General features: G+C 41.5%; 2 protein-coding genes across 8 annotated transcripts in view; both read right to left on the minus strand.

Moving 5' to 3' along the window:
- Nucleotides 1–8,407: 8,407 nt before the first annotated feature.
- The window catches only part of LOC116250167 (uncharacterized), a 34,720-nt gene continuing 22,597 nt past the window's right edge, over nt 8,408–20,530 (minus strand). For 6 of the 7 annotated variants that reach the window (XM_031623632.2, XM_031623631.2, XM_031623630.2 and 3 more), the window contains exons 27-36: nt 19,357–19,485; nt 19,102–19,191; nt 18,613–18,719; nt 18,370–18,518; nt 17,563–17,645; nt 17,385–17,480; nt 17,106–17,228; nt 16,797–16,880; nt 10,696–10,839; nt 8,408–9,556 (exon numbers count right to left, since the gene is read on the minus strand). In XM_031623632.2, the coding sequence (XP_031479492.1) occupies nt 9,236–9,556; nt 10,696–10,839; nt 16,797–16,880; nt 17,106–17,228; nt 17,385–17,480; nt 17,563–17,645; nt 18,370–18,518; nt 18,613–18,719; nt 19,102–19,191; nt 19,357–19,485 (1,326 nt within the window). In that variant the 3' untranslated portion in view covers nt 8,408–9,235. Of the gene's footprint in view, nt 9,557–10,695; nt 10,840–16,796; nt 16,881–17,105; nt 17,229–17,384; nt 17,519–17,562; nt 17,646–18,369; nt 18,519–18,612; nt 18,720–19,101; nt 19,192–19,356; nt 19,486–20,530 lie in introns of all 7 variants that reach the window. The other variant, XM_031623634.2, reaches the window with a different exon arrangement.
- Nucleotides 14,303–15,659, minus strand: LOC126409945 (uncharacterized). Its single transcript, XM_050077008.1, has 2 exons — nt 14,913–15,659; nt 14,303–14,619 (listed from the first exon to the last, which is right to left on the minus strand). The coding sequence occupies exons 1-2, from the start codon at nt 15,409–15,411 to the stop codon at nt 14,576–14,578; spliced, it is 543 nt and encodes a 180-aa protein (XP_049932965.1). The 5' UTR covers nt 15,412–15,659; the 3' UTR covers nt 14,303–14,575.

The following is a 20,530-nucleotide window of genomic DNA, read 5'->3' on the forward strand; positions in this document are numbered from 1 at the left end:
TTTCATGTCACATAGAGGACCTAACGTGTGTATATATATATATATATAGTCAAAGGGTTTCACATCTTCTAAATTTTCAATGAAAGGTTGCATGCGAGGACTTAATATAATCCTTGGTTTTCACTTAGTTTTTGACAGATGTAGTGTATCAAGTAGTGTGTTTACTCATATTTGCATGATACAATACGTCGACCAATTGTAATTGGAGAAGATTTCAATAGTCAAAGGATTTCACTTGGCGCGTGTATATATATATATAATATATATACTGAAAACTTCAGAAACAAAGTAGAGACGCAGAGAAACAAAGAGACGCGTCTTTTCTAAAAATGAGACAGACCAACATCTCAATTGTAGAGGCATGTTTGGTACGAGTTTCCTTTCAATTGTTTCACTTCATTGGCCGCGTTCAAACGCCAATGGCACATTCCTCGCAGCTACTCTGTGCATCCGACTGTTCCCTGTCATCAATTAAGACGCTACGGAAAAAGGAATGACATGTTTTCCTTTTCCGGCGCCTGAAAGAGTCTTTTGATTTGGTGTTCGCATGCTATTCAATGATAAGCATAAGCATTTAAGCACCGATTTTTGTGGTCCATGATACATATATATATGTCGACTTTTTGTTCTCTTTTTATAAGCTCGAAGTGAAATCTAGCTTATTACAGAAGAGCATTTTTTGTAAATTTGGTGCTTCTAAAATTGTCAAGATGATGAAGATAGACCTGTTTGCTCACTGCTGGCCATACGGTGTTAGAAGGAATCATATTTCTTTCAGTCAGCAATGCATCTTATAGGTACTTTAATGGCAGCGGAGAAATTAATAAAATTCAAAACGGCGACTGAAAGAAGAATTTATTATTTACTGTGGGCAAACAGTTTTATTTGCCACTGGATAAATTTTGGGTTTCTCTCCGGGGGTCCTCTGTTTCTTCTCCCTTTTTTCTCTCTCTTATTCAACCTTTAAATTCCTTGATTGCATTTAATGATAAGTACAAATTTTATAGAAATGCCAGCTTGGTCAAATCAAAGAAACAGTTCGTTCTGTAATTATTTTTCTAACAAGAAGAAGGCTCTATGTCAACAAATAAAATAAAACAGGTTCTGACTTTGTTGCCTGTTTGAGACACGCCACATGGCCTGTATTTGAAAATTTTGCAAAATTGACAAAAAAAATTTAGGTGAGCAGTAGGTTTACAACTCATGGCTCGGAGACGAGACCCAAATGCATCCCCTTCCCAAAATTCCTAATTGTAGTTCTCTTATCATATAGAATTTTATTGATCTGAAAATCTTATTTGATTTTCTGAAGATATTATTCAAAGTGTTTGATAGTCTCATATCTCCAAAATCTCCATTCAATTAGGCTGTTGTACAAGAGTGCTTCTTCAAGACCAGCAAGTCCTGTGCTGTTAATGCGTCTGGTTATGGCTCTGTTCTTGCCCATGGCTGAAGGAGCAAAATGAATTGTGACCATATTCACCTAGTTTTATAATGAGGGAAATTAAGATCGGTTTTCACCTCCGCCAACGCTTTTCATAAAAGAGACTTTCTCGTCGTGTGAATTCAGTTAAATCTAGAAAGTATGACTGAGCACTAATGGCAGTGTTCATCTGCAGATGAAATCAAGGTCTCTTCAAGTATCATAAAGTATAACATCAACTTGCTCTATGACAACACTTGATGAGAAATTAAAAGGTTAGTGCCATGTCTCTCAACCTTCATGTTTGAACTGGGATTCAAACAAAGAAGATCAAACATATGCAGGACCTCTGCGGCATCACTGATCGATGACTACTGTATACTCTCCTTTCATCAACGTCGACTACCCAATAGGCTTGCTTGCATGTTGTTGGCCCAAGGTACCTCAGCTCCCTCTTAAAGCGCAAGATTTTTTGCAGTATCGCTGTTCCTCGTGGCCTGCAATGCTGGAGACTGTAGTTGTCAGAATTCAAAAACTAGAGCTAGATTCTTCTGAAGTTGGCAGTGCAACTTTTCATTATAAGTCGGAAGTAGAATGCCGAGACTGCTGACGATTTTAAAGTTGGTAATTATGAATTGCGACAGGTGAAGGAATCAAAATCCAGATTCATGTGCATTGGAACTATGCACGTAAGACGATGGAGAGGAGCTGTAATTATGAACTCAACGGACACTATAAGATTTCGATTCTTTCCACAGTGTGAAAGTGAAGCGGGCAGGATAAGCACAAACAAAACAAGGTGTAGACGAGAGCCACAACGATCCAAACCATCGAGTCCTTTCGGTTGCCTTTTCCTTGTGTCATTCAACTTTCGTTGGCGACAGCTGTGAACGACCTGTTCTTTCCTTTCCGATGGTAATTAGTGATTACCACTGAGCGACAAATTAATGCCAAGCTATATCTCGTCGATCATTTGTTCATTAGTTTTGAACTATATATACGGACGAAAATTTGTTTGAAAACGTGAGGTGAGAAGATATGAATTTTGATGCATCCATTGGATTTTATGAGTGGGAAATGTTAAAACCATTACTTAATTTAAACTTTTTATAAAATTTAAACTGCACATCTTGTCTCTTAACTCAATATGTCTCTTATCTCTTATTGAGTGAGAGGATTACAACCAGGAAGCCTCCTCCCCCATGTGCTAACATGGTCCAGGGTTCATGGTCCAGGGTTAGAGTCTACAGGAATAAACTACGAGTAGGGCGGAGCCAAAAGGACTGCAAGGGCCTAGCACCCCCCACAAACCAAAAAAAAAAATTACATGTAAATTTCAAAAAATCTCAGTTGTCTTATATTAAAAGTTTAAAAACTTTCTATACTTGTCAAAAATTTGAAACTACAATTAAACTGTCCTTATGAAAAATTTCAGGCTCTGTCCCTGACTACACGTCTAATTTATATGGTTTTTATGTTTTTAGTTATTTGTCATCCCCAGTGGTTCAATTTATGAAATTGGCCATCAAGTGGGCGAAGCGAATGGATGAACCATAAATATAATTATGAATGAGACTCTCTCTCTCTCTCAAAAAAAAGGAAATATGGGTACCTGTGTTTAAGCATGTAACTTCGTCACAAATGTACATGAGTCAGCGAATCAGTATGCACTTTTGGCGTGGGATTTGATGCCCTGAGTTGGAATGCACAAGTTAGCATCAGATCCTTACTACTGTAACTGCTCCATGGCGTTTCTCCGCAAGTTAGAGCATCATGTTGAGGGCGTGATATGTTACGATATCGTCCATCCATGAAGTTAACTCGTTCGAAATCTCGAACCATACATATGTAAGTGACGATATCGATCTGTTTTAACCTTTCTTTGATGGCGTTAGGGAACTACCAAAACACTTCTTTGTTTCCATTTTCTGGAGAGGAGGTAGCACAAACAACAACGAAATCATCTTTTCCTTAGAAACCAACTAATCAATTGATCAGGCGCAGATGGCGATGGAGATCCAAGCCACTTGGATGCCTAAAGAATTCTTTTGAGGGATAGGACAGTGGTTCGGGGAAAAACTTCTTGTTTCATTATCCTGAATTAATAACGTGAGAGTCTCACGGATGGAGGACACTTACCAGAGAGCTAGTCGATTGTTCTTCTTGCTCGCGAACATTGTTCTGAATCAGATTCCAGATCTCTTTAATCAATCGCCGGATAGAAATCGGTGGGTCTAATCCGTGGGGCTGGAAGAAGACGATAAATATCTAGGACGTGTGCCAACTCGATGAAAAGAACGTGCGCAAACGGAGTCTCGTAATCAACCCCTTTTCATTTCAAATGGATCTCAACAACCCTAGCAGGTCCCTTTCATGACAGTTCAACCCATTGGCGACAGGCAAAATTTTCCATCACAAAACAGAGGGGTGTAGATATTATTTCTGGTCTCTTTTCCTTCGTTTTTTGGGCATCTTTTCGGCTTTTGAGTTAACTAGGAATACCAATGGATAGAGTTGAATCAAATGGGCCCTCCCTCTACTCAATGTTGGTGGACCTCGTGAGACCTTACACACACATACACTTATATATATATATATATATATATATATATATATATATTACCCAGCTCATTTATGAGGGTTGTCAGATCTTAAATAACTAAGACAAAAATAAAAAGAAAAAAGTGATAAGTATTTTTATCTTTTAGTATTAGTTCATACATTTTTTTTTTCTCAACTGTTCATTACAAAGGATTATATATATATAACACTTTACCGTACCATGAGTTGCTGGTTTTGCATGTATAGCATTACGCAACTTGTCTAAGAGAATCTATCGATCTGTACGAGTGATGCTTCATTTACGTTCAACGTTATTTCGATAAGACCTGCGTATTACATTTTTGTCAATTCTTTGATTAAAATAACATGTTTTAAATCGTGGAATGTTTGGACTTACATGTTGTTTTATATATCCTGGTACAGGACAATGGCTTACAGTGATTGAATCAGGCTGCCAGGTGCATTAATTAATGGCCAATGGCTATGCATGATTGATCGAAAATTAAGCATGTCTATTAGAAAGATCAAAATTCAATTTGTTTGCCATCGATCCAAAACTAGCAACGCCAAGCTTTCAGTGAAGAATATGGAAATACTGCATCAGGTGATGAACAATTAACTTGCAATTGAATCTTCGAATTTGAAATTTCAATTACTTAATTAGAGTATGGATGTGATGACAGGGATGAGTTTTGACCACCTAGAACCAACGGAAGAGCCATACAATTGCCCACACAGTCTAACAACGGTTTCTGTTTACATTGATTGGCCCCAGCTTTTTTTTTTTCATATTTATATATAAAAAATTCCACAAATGTATATTGAATGTTCCTCAGTCAAATACGCCTGGCTCCTGCCAAGAACCAATTCCCTTGCCAAGACCATACCAGGCTCATTATACAGGTGTATACATTCAATTTGTACAGAATGCATTATAATTGTTTGAATTGGATGATTCCAATATCAGACTCATGAGTTTGATTCACGTAATAAACGTATATCTTTGACATATTGAAAAATATGGAGTTAGTATTGATACATAATATATGCGGCCTAACAATTTGTTCTTTGTAAATCAATTACAACGATTATATAACGACAAATCTTTAACATATGTAGCCTTTTTATCTCATATCATGAACCTTATTTCACGTAGACAAGATTTTATAACTTACAAACTTACATTGCCAAATAAATCAATCTATGAATGAACTTCTTGGTGTTGGAACCATAAATATCGTATGTAGTTATGAATTGAGATTTTACGAATAAACTTATTTTAAAGTATAACATACAACTTGGGCGCAATTAAACCTGTCTCTTTACACCTCGCGGCATTGATGTAAAGAAAATTAGCAGGAATTCAGAAAAGGGAATCTTGTCATTTAACAACGGAAGAAGAACACTAAGATACAAACGCGCCATTACATCAAGACTTTTACATTTAAAACAGGGTCGTCGTCTCTCCCTCTCCCTCTCTGCACCCCGATCGGGCAGCTGCCCCCACACTCTCTCTGCATCCGACGTCGCGCCGTACGTCTCTCACGTGCTACAGGAGAGGAACTTCACAGTGCGCATATGGTAAGGAGAAAGGAGGTCGACGAACAGAGAGAAAGGGCCAGTAGTTTGACCACCATGGGCCCCCTGCAGCACCGCTCTCCCGCCGGCTGCACGCGCTCAGGGAGAGAAAGGGTCGTCCATCCAGCAGTGCTGCTTGGCAGCGTCCTCCGGCAAGAACTGCTGCGGGAGGAAGGTGTTGAGGGCCGTCTGGACCTTGTTCACACGCTTCTGGTGGCGAATGCGCCTGAGAACCACCTGTTTATCCAGTGGTGGCTGATGTTCTCCCCCGTTCTTGTCAGAGGAAGCAGACCTCAGATAGACACAGCTCGTCACCGTCTTGCCCTGCTGAAGGTCGTCGCCTTCCTCCTTGAAGGAGGTGTAGGAAGAGGCACTGCTCATCACGGAAGCCATCTTTTGATGTCGAATCGATCTAGACCCAAGTAAGATTGGTATATCTGAATGAGGCCTGGCTTTTGGGGGATGTGATGCCTTTTTATATAAGGGAAACTGGAGAGTGGAGAAAGCAGGCCGCTGCTGGATTTGGCCAGACGTGGAATACCAGGAGGCCAAAACCATTAGCTCACCTGGAGTTTTGGTTGTGGCGAGGTTACGCAACTGCCCACTCTGTGTCCTGGCCATGGTGAAAAACCGCCTCCTGGCTGATGGTTTTTCTGGCTCTTGCATGGGAAGGTGGGGCCGAGACTGTCTTTTCTCCGGCCAGTGAGGTGAAGGGAGGATCAATAAAGTGCTGGTGCCCATTGTTTTGTTTTGTTCTCATTCATTCCCTTCTTGGTGTTCATTTATCATGGTGGAAAGAGGGGGCAAGCCGGCCAAGGAGAGTGATTAAAACAAAATTTCCACTTTGGTTTGATGATAATCTTGTTTAAATTAGCCACGGATTTTGGTTAACCAAGTATTATACGCTTCTGCTGCTAACACTCTCGCCGCCTCGTGGTGTTTGGAGTCGTTCATTAATGCTCTTCATCTTTGTCGCTCCAGGCATACTGGCCTCCGCAACCCAAGGGGCAACACAAATTGGAATTAGCAACTGCCACCGCGTGTTTGGGAAAAAGGGGAACTATTTCTCATTCTGTAGATTACTTGCAGAATTGAGCAGTCACTTTTCACATACTAACCCATGAGCTAATAATCGAAAGCAATTAACAGTAATTGTAAAATGATGTCAGTGACTCAGTAATGGTAAAATGTAAAATCAACTAAAATCGACTGTATCAAACACGGTGGAAACTTGGGTACCCTTGTTCATGGTTTGGTTTGAAAACGAAGTACATAATGCTATAGAAACATGCATTTTCACATGCTCCTAACCCAACCAGCCGCGTTATGCTCCCTAAGCAACTCAATTAGTTCTCCAGCTTTAAAGCTGGAAAATCACACATTTTGAGCAAGGAAGACCATCTTAATTTGGCTTTATTAGGGCAATGATTCAAAATTTTTAACAAACATTGATTTTAAGCTTTACATGTGCATGAAAGCGAGGGGTAAAAACTTACTTTTCTCAGTATTTCCTCTCGTCATCTTTTCAAAAGAATATTGGACCACTGGCTTAGTTTAACCACTTTTCTGATGCTACAGAAATGTGCAGTCCATAAGAACATTTGATTTGTCGCAGCATGAAGAGGTACCACCTAACTTGAGACGATCATGGTCTGATCAACCACGACATGGCTATTTACTCCCAGTTGGTCAGTAATGAATGCTCATTCAAATTAAACGAAGGATCAAGTTTGCTGAACCTTAAGGGTTTCAAATTCATAATAGCATGGCGCTCAAGAAGTTCTTAAAAGCGTCTCTACCGCGGAGAAGACAAGGAGTTCATCACATATGTGCACGAATAGCTAATTGCTCCGGGCCCGACAATGCAGGTCGTAGCCCACTAGCCCCCACCCCCGTGTCGGTCAGATGGGGATTAGTTTACCACGGAGAGGGAGGCCAGAACAGAATAAACACCCATCAGTGTGCACATTGACAGAGCGCAGCAGAGCCCCTTAGTCCAGAACATGTCTCCCAGCTACAGAAGGCAAACGGCAGGCAAGCGTAGGGGTTGTTTGTCTTGGCGCGAACAGATGCAGGAAAGGCATTTCGCGGGAACTCTAACGAGTGCACGCAAACAAAGGGCTGATTTATTGGCGAAATGACAATAACCGATACTTATGTTTTGCGTAGAGCATCCGTCTTGGGCGACGCAAAGCGCTGTCCACAATATTAAGTGTCCTGTTCCTGGGGTTCCGTGCTGGCGTTAGGTGTCCAAGAGAGCACGAGCGCATAGCTTTGACTTAAACTTCTAGTGAAGGTTCACAATCAGTGCTCGGTTCTTATACAATAAGAGCCTTGTTTGGAAGTTGGGACTGGGCAAAAGCCGCTTTGGCTTTCTGATTCTGTGGTTAGATTAATATACAGTATCTTAAAACAGGCCGGTGTTGAATCTGCGCTTCACGATGTGGATTTTGGTTCGGATTACTGTGTTCGTCTCCTACAGCGTTTGGCCAGATCTCTGAGTTCATCTATTGTGTGCTACCTCGGGCAAATATTTCTTAAGCATTAGTCTGCGCAAAGGTGATTACCATCTAGAGAAGATTTAGCTACAATGAATCTATTCTCAAACAGATTTTACTTCCTCGCCATGAATTGTTCTTATCCGACCACGACTGAATGCTCTTGTAGTGCAGACCTTTTTGATAAACTGCTCAAAGTGGTTTTCAAGAGTCTTTTTTTCTTTAAAAAAAAAAAGGAAAAAAGACAGACAGAGAGAGAGAGAACAGAGAAAGACAATGGACATTCATTTTTTAATTGAATGACGACTGGAAGATAACAAAAAAAAAAGGGAGAGAGAGAGAGAAAGTCGATAAAATGAGAATGCATAACAAAATTTAAAATTTAAGGACATTAAGTCTCCTAAGTCTCCTAAATACAAGAAGAGAGATAAATACAAGAAGAAAATACAAGAGAGGGAGAGCACCATGCGTCCCTTGGATAGACCATTATTTCAGAATTATCTTTCTCAGAGTCAATTCGAATGCATGCACTTCTCAAAAATATTTATGAAGTAATACAACCGATCCTTTTCATCTCACGTCCCTTGTCTAAGAGGTTGTGTTCGATGCCCTCATTTCTTCGATCCGAAGTGAAGATCCAAGGTTAACAAGAAATGCCTTGTTTGAAATGCATTACCTACTCAGAGGACGAAGAGGAGGAAGGCATGCTGACGGCGGCCGCCAGCATGGCTGTGAAGCTGAGGGGTCGATGGAAAGCAAGGGTACCAGTAGTAGCAGAAGCGGCGGCGGCAGCAGCTGCAGTGGCGGCACCTTCTTCGACCACATCCTCCCTAGCCACTACCACTCCTCTGCGACTACTTCCTCCAAATCGTCACTCGTCAGAGTCTGCGTTTAGGTTCCCGCGAGGCAACAGATGAGGAGAATGATGGCAGTTTGGCTGCCGCAGTAGCAACTCCCAGTCAAGGAACTGAATCTGTGTCGAAAGCCCCGCGTTGTTGAGCGTCTTCTTCGGATTTCTCTCCGACTGTCATTTGAATTCTGGGTTTCTAACATCTTGCGACAAGGACCTGGACTTGAGCTAGGGTTCACGTTCCCCTCTTACAGATTATCTAGAATATAATACCTTGGTGGAGCAACATCAAGACTGTTCAAATACCTTGAAAGGGAAGGCATGTTATCTCTTGTCATTTTCATCAAGGAAACTCAACAAAAATCCGCTGACAATTCGTCTGGCAATTGCATTTGGTATGCACCGACAAAGACGTCCATCTATATATGCAAGAACGCTCAACAGAACAAATTTGCCCAGTGCCTGTTTCCTGCTAGCTTCTTGTTTGTCCTCGTCCAAGGGGGCAGGAACTTTTGCTCTTTTTTCTTTACGCATGCTTCTAACATGTTCCATGACTATGCCCGCCTGCTTTCGAAGAAAGCGAATTGCAAAACTCACAAACAGGTGCTCAGATAATGTGAGTAACATCGGACCAAACTTCCAGTCCTGTAAAATATCAAGCAGCAAGTAACAAAAATGTATTTTATTTATATGTAGCAATATTGCTTCAAAGTGCAGACACCAGGCGGAAAGCAGAAGCAATTTCACCAATATCACCTCAAGAGATCACAAGACTACACACATGCACGTAGTTCTTCATGGTTCATACTACAACATGGTAGAAAACATCAGCCCAAGTGGAGCCTGGCAGCCTGCCTGGTCACCTGCTTGTGGTTGCTTATGGACTCATCAGATCCAGGTTAGACTAGGACATAACAGAATCAAACAGCCATATCAGACCTAAAACCATGTTCACATCCACGAGTCTGTACTCGGTTGAACTTCAAACACGTAGATTGCATTACAGCACAGTATCAAGTTAAACTGACATCAAATCAGGTATTACAAACTCGAGCATGTCTCCTTGGTAAGATGTTGACCTTCCTATTAGCACAGAGGGTGAACCAAAACTGAATCCTATAACACCGTACCTTCCACAGGCAGCTCTATTAGTCTGTTTCCAAGGGCAGAAAAGTAACTGGTAAAGTACAAGGAAAGGGATTTGAATTGATCAATTGTGCTTTACCTATCACATTGTTCAACCCCTGACGTAGTGCATTATTTATTTATATGAAAGCCTTGAAAAGCGTAAAATGCAAACAACATACATCAAACCAATATATCAATATAGCACAACAAACAGATCCAATGAAATTAATATATCACATTACAATAGACAAGACCAATTACGCTCAATAAAATGGAAACATGCACCCCATGTTTGCTGCAACTTTGTTTTAAGTGTTAATGGTTTGTGTTGTTTATCAAGAATGGATATCAACGGCAACTGAATAATCAATATAGATGCCATCTCTAGATATCAGATTTTCAGTATTATAAATATTTGTTTCCCTTACCATTTAGGATACTATTTCTGTAATTACTAATATATAAAAAAAAAAAACCTCATTTGAAATAACTAACAATCTTTGTAAAATAAACTTGCGTTATCTATCAGATAAGGCCGCCATGAGACAATTTGACAATATCAAGTTCATTTTCATTCTTCTACTTCTTTTCTTGACTAACGAATGGTTAGTGGACAGACTGATGAAAAGGCACCAACCGCTGTCAAGGGAACTTACTTGCCCTCCATAGAGGCGGCGTGTGGACAAAGACGATGCATTTGATTCTCCTTTCAACAGCCCTTCCTTGATGAGGAAGCCCTTTACATGTTCTACTATGTCACTGATAAGTGAACTATTTGGAGGAAGGTTTTTCAAGAGAACCTGCATGAAGTTATGCACATAAGATAGCATTCTAAATGTAACAGGACTTAATCTGAAGCTTGGTAAAAAAACACATGCAGCTGCCTAATAAACATTTAGCACTTTGACACTTCTCTAAAATGTTGGTCAATCCAGCAAAAGGAGAAAAATGCCTTAACAAAGGTAAAACGAACTGGGGCTCTACTTGTGGTCATGTCATCATAATTCGAAAAAAGATAAACATTACACATGGAGAATCAGTTCACCTCACCAAACAATGTTGCAAAACTAACGACCTCAAACATCCTTACTGGTTGTACTTTCAGGTAATCATTAGAAAAAACAGAAGATTTCTGAAAACTGCAGGTCCATCCCTGACAAGTTAAAAATAAACCAAGTTCACTTTCGTTAATCTTCCAATAACTGAACAGTTCTGCAAACAGCATCTGTAACTCGCACTCTCCACTTTTCTTCCTTCCGAAACAGCAAACCTAACAAGGTCTCTCTAATTCAAAGTAAGTGACCTAAGGACCTTGATTCGTAGTGTAGAAACACGAACCACAAGGAGAGAGTAGAGAAAACACACACAGTATACGTGGAAAACCTCAGAAAGAGGTGAAAAACCACGGGGAAGCTCTGACCTAGGGGCAAACCGCAACCCTAGGAGAGAGAAAATCACATTCACTTTTTTCAACAATTACATGTAAGTGAAGAATATGTAGGAGGGAGAGAAAGAGTGCCGCCTAGGATACCGAGCCCACCTCGGTATCCGTGCCCCATAGGACCGGGTCCAGATATGGACCCGGTTCCCCATTACAATATATTCTAACACTCCCCCTCAAGCTTGGCATACATGTCAAACATGCCAAGCTTGCTAACATTTTTCTCAAACTGAGATGTACATAAAGACTTAGTTAAGACATCTGCAACTTGATCTTCAGACTTCATATAGGGCAGAATCAACTCCTTTGAATCTATGCGTTCCCGTATGAAGTGGCGATCGATCTCCACATATTTAGTCCTGTCGTGCATGACCGGATTATTTGCCAGGTTAATAACAGACTTGTTGTCACAATACATCCTCATCTTCTCTTCCATTTTAACCCCAATATCTGCTAAAAGAATTTTGAGCCATAGCATCTCTGTAACCCCCATAGCAACCGCCCTGTATTCAGCCTCAGCACTGGACCTGGAACAAACTTCTTGTCGCTTACTTCTTCAGACCACAAGGTTACCTCCAAGAAAGATGCAGTATCCTGTGGTAGACCTCCTAGTATCTGTGCATCCTGCCCAGTCGGCATCAGAGTATCCTTCAATACTTAGTCGATCTTGCCGAGTGTAGAGCAATCCTTTCCCTGGGTCATTCTTTAAGTATCCCAATACTCTTTCAGCACTTTTCCAATGACAATCAGTAGGGGCATGCATAAACTGACTTAACACACCCACAGCATACGTAATATCTGGGCGAGTAAGAGTGAGATAAATAAGTTTACCAACCAGCCGCTGATACCTCCCTTTTCCTTCCTCATCCAAGATAGTCCCAGATTTGATACTTATCATTGTGCCAGACTCCATTGGGGTAAGAAAGGGCCTGCATCCCAGTTTACCTGTCTCTTTTAGAAGATCCAAAGTGTATTTTCTTTGGCTCATAACAAGCCCAGTCTCAGATCGCGCGATCTCAATTCCCAAGAAATACCTTAGTTTGCCCAGATCTTTGAGATCGAATTCTGCAGCTAACGTTTCTTTCATCTTCCTTTTTTCCCCATCGTCGTCACCTGTGACAATCATATCATCAACATATACAAGTAGAAGGCTCACCAGACCATTTCTCTGCTTGATGAAGAGGGTGTGATCACCATTTCCCTGTTTATACCCATTAGTCTTCATTACAACCCTTAGTCTTTCAAACTACGCTCTAGGGGACTGCTTGAGACCATACAAAGCTTTCTTGAGATAGCAACACTTCCCGTTCCGAGCATATCCAGGCGGCATGCTCATATAGACTTCTTCCTCAAGGTGACCATTCAAGAAGGCGTTCTTGACATCAAGTTGGTCCATGCTCCACTTCTTCTGCACTGCAAGAGCTAGGATGACCCTTACGGTCTTCAGTTTCGCCACGGGAGCAAACGTCTCAAGATAGTCAATCCCATATTTCTGGCTAAACCCTTTAGCAACAAGGCGGGCTTTATAGCGTTCTACTGTGCCATCAGGTTTGTACTTCACATTAAACACCCACTTGGAACCAACTAAGTGAGTTCCCTTGGGGATGTCAACAACCTCCCACGTACTGTTCTTTTCCAGGGCGTCCATCTCCTCTGTCATGGCCTGTAGCCATTTAGGATCCTTCCTGGCATCTTCCACTGACCTGAGAATAACAGCCATAGATAAAGAGGTAACAAAGCACTTGTAGTCTTTGCTGAGTTTAGCATATGAAACAAATCTCTGAATAGGATGAGAAGTACATGACCTGGTGCCCTTGCGCAGGGCTATGGGAAGTTCTTCATTCATTGGACTTGGATCATTCGGGGAGGTCACAAGATTGGGAAGATTGGGATTGGCAACATCGACATCTTCCATCACATCCTTCTTCTTCCTGCTGTAAACCTGACCAAATAAGTGACCTCGAGACTGTTCTTCCACAGGGCCCCCCTCCATCTGACTGTCTCTGTCCTTCCTGACAACGTCTTCCACACTTGGAGAACTAACTGTATAATCCAAGAAATCCATAAACTGAATCAACTGATGCGAAGAATACTCTTCCCTTCTGTCACCTAGACACTCCCCCTGAAGAGGAGTCGCAGGGAAGTATGCCACATGTTCATGAAAGGTAACATCCCTGGAGACATATACTCTGGAAGTGCTAGGGTCAACACACTTGTATCCCTTCTGAGTGGAGGAATACCCCAAAAAGACCGCTTTGATGGACCGGGGATCAAGTTTCTTGAGAATGGGACTATGATCATGGACAAAGCAAACACACCCAAACACTCGAGGGGTCAAAGGCCAGGGATTCTGAGTAGGCCACAAAACAGAATAAAGGGAATGACCATTCAACACACGAGTAGGCATACGGTTAATGAGATGAGCACTAGTGAGAAGTGCATCACCCCAGTACCGCTTAGGGACATGACGTTGAAACATAATGGCCCGGGTGACATTTAACAAATGACGGTTCTTCCTTTCAGCCACACCATTTTGAGGAGGTGTGTAGCTACAGGATGTTTCATGTATAATACCCTTGCTTCGCAGGAAGTCATCAAGGGATTGGGAGACATACTCTCGAGCATTGTCAGTACGAAGGGTCTGAACAGGGGTCTGGAATTGAGTTTCAACAAATGCCACAAAGTTTTTGACAATGTCGGGAACTTCACTACGTTCTTTCAACAGATACACGAACGTACACCGGGAGTAGTCATCAATAAGAGTCATGAAATAGTGAAAGCCACGACAAGTGGGTACTCTCGAAGGACCCCAAACATCAGAATGAACCAAAGCAAAAGGACGGTCGGCTTTATTGAATGAAATAGGGTACGAGGCCCTAACATGTTTAGACAACTGACACACTTCACAGGCGAAGGTGTCCAAAGAAACAGAATGAAACATCCTAGGAAACAACTTTTTAAGCAACGGGAATGGAAGATGACCAAGTCTCTCGTGCCAACGCATAATGATGGATCTGTCCTCCATGCCAGGCAACTGTCCACTGGTGGCTGAAATCAAAGCAGAAGCAACTTGTACGGGCAGTCTGTAGAGACCATCAATAACCGAACCAATCCCAATCTTCTGCCCCGTCCCCAAGTCCTGCAGTAAACAACGATCAGCAGAGAAAATTAGATTATAGTTTAACTCTTTGGTAATACTGCTGACAGATAACAAATTGACAGGAATGTTGGGAACATGTAGGGCATTATGAAGACAATATTTGTTCAGTAATGATAAACTCCCTTTTCCAGCCACAGAGATAGAGGAACCATCAGCCATAGCCACACGCTGCTGCCCAGAGGTCAACCTGTACTCTTGAAACATCGTAGGGTCCCCTGTCATATGATGAGTGGCCCCACTGTCAACAATCCAATCACCGAGGGAGGAATTACCTTGATCACTAGTAGCAACTAGGGCCTGGGCTAACTTAGCCCCCTCAGAAGTAGAAGCATCATCCTGGGTAGACAAACGACTAATGTATGCTTGCAACTCTCTAAGTTGATCTGAGGAGAGCTTGGATTTTGCAACATTGGTCGACCCTGGACTAGGCTCGGGCACAGAAGGAGCACGGCGATGAGGAGGAGGACGACCTCGGACGAGACGCTTCTTAGGATGAAGGTCCCAACAAAAATCAACAGAATGACCCACTGTGTTGCAATGGCTGCATCGGCGAGTAGGACGCTGCCCTGTCCCTGAAGTATGGCTCACAAAGGCTGCTGGAGAGCTCCTCTGATGGGAGTCAATATGCATAATCTGGCGCCGTTGCTCCTCAGACTCAATACGTGCATATACCTCTTCGATTCCAGGAATCTCATCACAGTTAAGAATCTGGCTCCGAATGGTTTCAAACTCATCACGCAGGCCTCCAAGGAAGATAAAGGTGCGGTCCATCCATTCCTTTTCCCAATACAGGGCATGATCTACACCACATTTCCAGTCATCATTCACATGATAGTCAAGTTCCTAACATTTGGTCTTCAGGGCGGCATAGAAGGAGGCAACAGATAAATCACCCTGTTTAAGAGCATATATGCTAAGTTTGATTTGATATGCACGTAAAACACGTTTTTTACGACCATACATACGTGCAAGAACAGTCCACATATCATATGCAGTCGATTTACGCAAGATCAAAGGCTGAATATCTGTGGAAACCGAACTAATAATCCATATTTTAACCTGACTATCTTCCAAAGCCCAGGTCGGCCATTGCGAATCAGTTTTAGAAGGTGGAGGCTTCTCCCCAGTGATATAGTGCAGGCGACCACGACTAGTAATGCCGATTTCTAGGGCAGCAGACCACGAGAGATAGTTATCATTGTTCAGCCAAATGGAGGTGACATGAACAGGCAAGTTCTCACCCTTGGTATTGCTGCCCGTGTCCAGGGCATCATCAAGCTTGGAAATCACTGCGTCAGCCATGGCAATCCCCAAATAAGGTCACAACTGGCCGGCGGCGAAAACAAGACAGCCGGCGGCGACGCGGAAGAAGAGGGCAGCGGAGAAAAAAACCAGTCGACAGCGGCGCTGGGACCTGTGACGGCAGCAGGGCAGGGCGGCGCTGATAACGACGGCGACGCTGGGAGCGGCGACGGCAGCAGGGCAGGGCAGGACGACGCTGGGAGCGGCGACGGCAGCAGGGCAGGGCAGGACGACGCTGGGAACGATGACGACGGCGGTGCCGGACGGCGGCAGCGTTCCTGGACGGCGTTCCTGGTCGGCGACAGCGGTAGAAACAACGACGGCAGCGGCGCTGGGAACAGTGTCGGCGGCGGTGCTGGAAACGGCAACGGGGGCAGCACGTGAACGGCGGAAAAACACTACTTGCACACCAACGATCTCACACGCGGTGGCTTTGATACCATGTAGAAACACGAACCACAAGGAGAGAGTAGAGAAAACACACACAGTATACGTGGAAAACCTCAGAAAGAGGTGAAAAACCACGGGGAAGCTCTGACCTAGGGGCAAACCGCAACCCTAGGAGAGAGAAAATCACATTCACTTTTTTCAACAATTACATGTAAGTGAAGAATATATAGGAGGGAGAGAAAGAGTGCCGCCTAGGATACCGAGCCCACCTCGGTATCCGTGCCCCATAGGACCGGGTCCAGATATGGACCCGGTTCCCCATTACAATATATTCTAACACGTAGAAATGCAACTTAGCCAGCTGCTAAAACTATAAAAGGTATAACTGAGAGATCAATGGAAGAAAAGGAAGAATTGAGAGAAAGAAAAACAACAATGAACTAAAAGATGTTCATCTGGATTACCTCGTCATCAATTACTCTCACTTTGAGATATTCGAGCTTATACAGCACATCTAACATGGCCTGTAGATAACCTTCGACATATGCCTGCATTAGAGTTTTAAAATACATATGTTACACTAATGCGACTTCCTAAGATGTCAATTAACCAAAAAAAAAAAGTATTATGTAGAAGCAATCTGAGACAGACAAACTGAAAATTATCATGAGGTAAAATATGAGGATAAAAGCTCACCATTATCGTGGGTGAATGAATCGTAGCAAATAGGAAGACAATTCAAAAGGAAGTTGAACACTGCTTGTAAGAATTACCTCATTGATTCCAGGACTATGGTCCAGCTTAATCCTCCTACTTGGGCCTCCCTCCATAAAAGCACTGCCTATAAGTGAGGGCTCCATGGCTATGTTCAATATACCTTGGTGAAAACCCTTGACCTTAAGAAGAACATTTCATCAGATAAAAAGAAGCAACCATTTTGCCCTATGAAAAAAAGGATTAACATTTTGCTAGTAGAACAAAAAAATTCAGAAACTGTTACAAGAAATTGTATTTACAAAACAGAGAGTTATGAATTGTATGAATGGATTTACCATGCCACTAAAACCACTCGTCTCTGCTCCCCTGAGAACACTATCTGAGATTTCTGTTATGGCAGCAAAGAGAATGTTTGATCCTGCTCTTCTCAACTGTGCCACAAAATATTCTACCTCAATACAATTGCCATCTGAAGACATCAATAAAAACAAACAGATAAAAAAGTGAACAAACCGTTTTTCCTAAGTCTCCAAGATAGCGCTTTGTTCCAAAAATACTTTCACCATCAATAGACTTCCGGATAAACTTTAACGCACCTATCATCAGCCGTAAATATGTCAAAATTTATAGATTATAGGCAACAAGAAACTTGGTACCATGACTAAAGGAGAGAAGGCAACTACTACTTAGCATATTCTGACTAAAGGAGAGAAGGCAACTACTACTTAGCATATTCTGACTAAAGGACCCAACAAAGTGCCAAAAATAAAAACAACTAAGAGATAAACACGTCACCTAACAAGACTTGACACAAACAATAGTGCATGTGGGCGAGGGTAACTGATTCACAATCATCAAACCAGAAAACTACTAAAAGTACTCCACCAGGACTCATCCAGGATAAGTTCTATTGAGGAAAAAAGAACTCATCTCTACTGCCTAAAAAAGTTAGAGAGAAGGCGGGGGAATCTGCGCAGGGCGCCAACTGTAGGCCTTCTAGCTCTCAAAGGATGGGGAAGAACAAAATGCATAAGCTTTTGAAACAAATTACACTTGAAGCTCATGGACGAAGCATGAAGAGCTCAAACATTACTATTTTTATAACCAGACAAAAGTGAAATTAATAAAAGTCAGTCTAAACATCTGTGCATCCTACATCAAACAGCAGGCTAGGAGCATTTTAGGAGTGTTTGCCAAGCCATCACACCAACTTCAATATTCAGATGCAGCCTAGAAAAGTATCATAACAGAAAAAAGATTCAGAAGAAACAAGCAAGCGCAATAAATCTAATAAGCCATGAGAAACATCAGCACTACTACCTATAGTAAGTCCAGGCAGACTGTGCAAACTGCTTGATGGATCAAAAAATACATCCAGAGATGAAAATGCCGAGTCATCAAAGATTGAAGCAAATGAAGGTGGTAGCAACGAACTGCCTTTAGCAATGTAGATGGCCCTCATTGCATACCTATCAGAAGCCCATGATTAATGATCAGTCAAACACAGCAAACATTTTAAACAAATGAAGGACAAATTTGTGGGGAAAGATAATGAAAACGTACCATGAGTAGTGCTGCATGCATTTGATAAGCAATTCACGAGTTGTCAACAGAGCATGCGTCAGCAGGACACCATTCAATTCCACAACTGCAGCCTTCACAGTGGGGACCTAAAAGAAGAGATGAAAGTGAAGAACAAAAAACCAAATTAGCTAAAAATTTGTGCTCTGGACGTTAGATGGTCTGGAACCTGACTGACTGGAATCCAGTTAACTAGATGGGGATGTCCAAAGGTCCAATTACTCAACTATGTTCATGAGTTGGATCAAATACAGGTTTTGCAATAATGAATCTGGATCTGTACATGGCCTTAGTATGATCACAAATAAATCAACATAAAGTAATCAGCCTGATCCAGTTGGATTCACCAATCTAGAAAATTTTTCAAATAATTCAGAATATCCGGTCAAGTTCAAGACCCATGGATTTGCCAATCTGATAAGCTGACCCAGTTACATCCATATACATTTCGTATACAAATTTATACCACACCTTTATGACGTTATGCAGGAAGGACCACAAGGCTTCCTGTGAGGTGCTATAACTCATATTCAAATTACCAGGGAGGAAGCTGGCTATAATCTGCATTTTACATCACGATTGTATTAGTAGAAACAGCAGGAGAGTATAAAAAGTATTAAAAAAATAACAGTGAATAAAAATAACACAGTATGAAAAGTATTAAAAAATAAAAATGAATAAATAACACGATGGAAAAGATCTAACAGGCCAGTGAACTATACATACCTTAATAGGGTGAATTTCAAAGTGCTTAAAGTAAATCTGTTGCCTTGTACTGTTTGGATCACTAAGAGATGTGCGCCAGAACGGCACAATCTTCATCACTGTTTCCTCATCAAAATTCAAATCCAGAGGCTACAAAGAGAAGGAAATAAAATCTAAGGGCAACTTTACATATACTGGACCCTTTTTACTGACAAGTAATCACAAATCAATTTTCTAAAATTCAATAGCTTAGGAACAGGAAGTAACATATCGTTTAAAGAGATAACTCATTTCTATGCAAAGACACAGTCATTGATCTTGGCTAAACCTCACCAAACGTCATTCACAACATCATCCCAATTTATATACAACTTATAAACAATTTCTGTTTATATAAGATGGAAGTTGTTTATAAGCTGTATAAAAATGTTACATTACATTGCAAATTTTTATGAGAAATATCAGGAGAATCCCGACACTAAAGGGAAGTTCAAAAATGTAGGACTAGCATAAACAAATAAGAAATATATGCACCTATTTAATAAAGCTTTTCAGTAAATGGTAGCCACTTAACTATTAAAATATGAAAACACAAAATAAGGACAACAAATATATTTAATTTTGAGAAAAATATGGATGCCAAAGCAGTCCTGAGAATTCCCCAATATTTTCTAAACGTTATTGTGATAATATCATGATAAACATTTTTTCACTATTTTCCATGCTTACTGTTTTCCAAGTTTATAGCTTCCAGATCTTGGTAGTTTTAAAATAGTACCACATGCCTGCAATCTTATTTCTTTTTTAACGGATGCACACACATGAAAAGAGTAAGGTACAAGCTTCAAGCCAGGACAATCTATGTGCAACCTCATAACTCCTCCCAGAAGCAAGTCCGTACATGTGCATATATAGCAAGTGAGAGAGAGAGTGAAGGGTGCCCACCAAAATGGTACCCACCACTCACTCTTTACATTACAGAAGGTGGGTTCAATCTTTTATGAAGAAAAGGTGACCAGTGGACGTCTAGGATATCTTTTTTCAATTGTTCCTCTCTCTCTCTCTCTCTCTCTCTCTCTCTCTCTCGTTATACTTATATATATATATAAGTATAATGGTATAACCTGACAAGTCATATGATGACTCAACTGAGTTAGAGTAATCACGTAATCAAGCTGAAACGAAAGAAGGCTCA

The sequence above is a fragment of the Nymphaea colorata genome, chromosome 3 (genome assembly GCF_008831285.2).
Source record: "Nymphaea colorata isolate Beijing-Zhang1983 chromosome 3, ASM883128v2, whole genome shotgun sequence".
Classification (NCBI taxonomy): domain Eukaryota; kingdom Viridiplantae; phylum Streptophyta; class Magnoliopsida; order Nymphaeales; family Nymphaeaceae; genus Nymphaea; species Nymphaea colorata.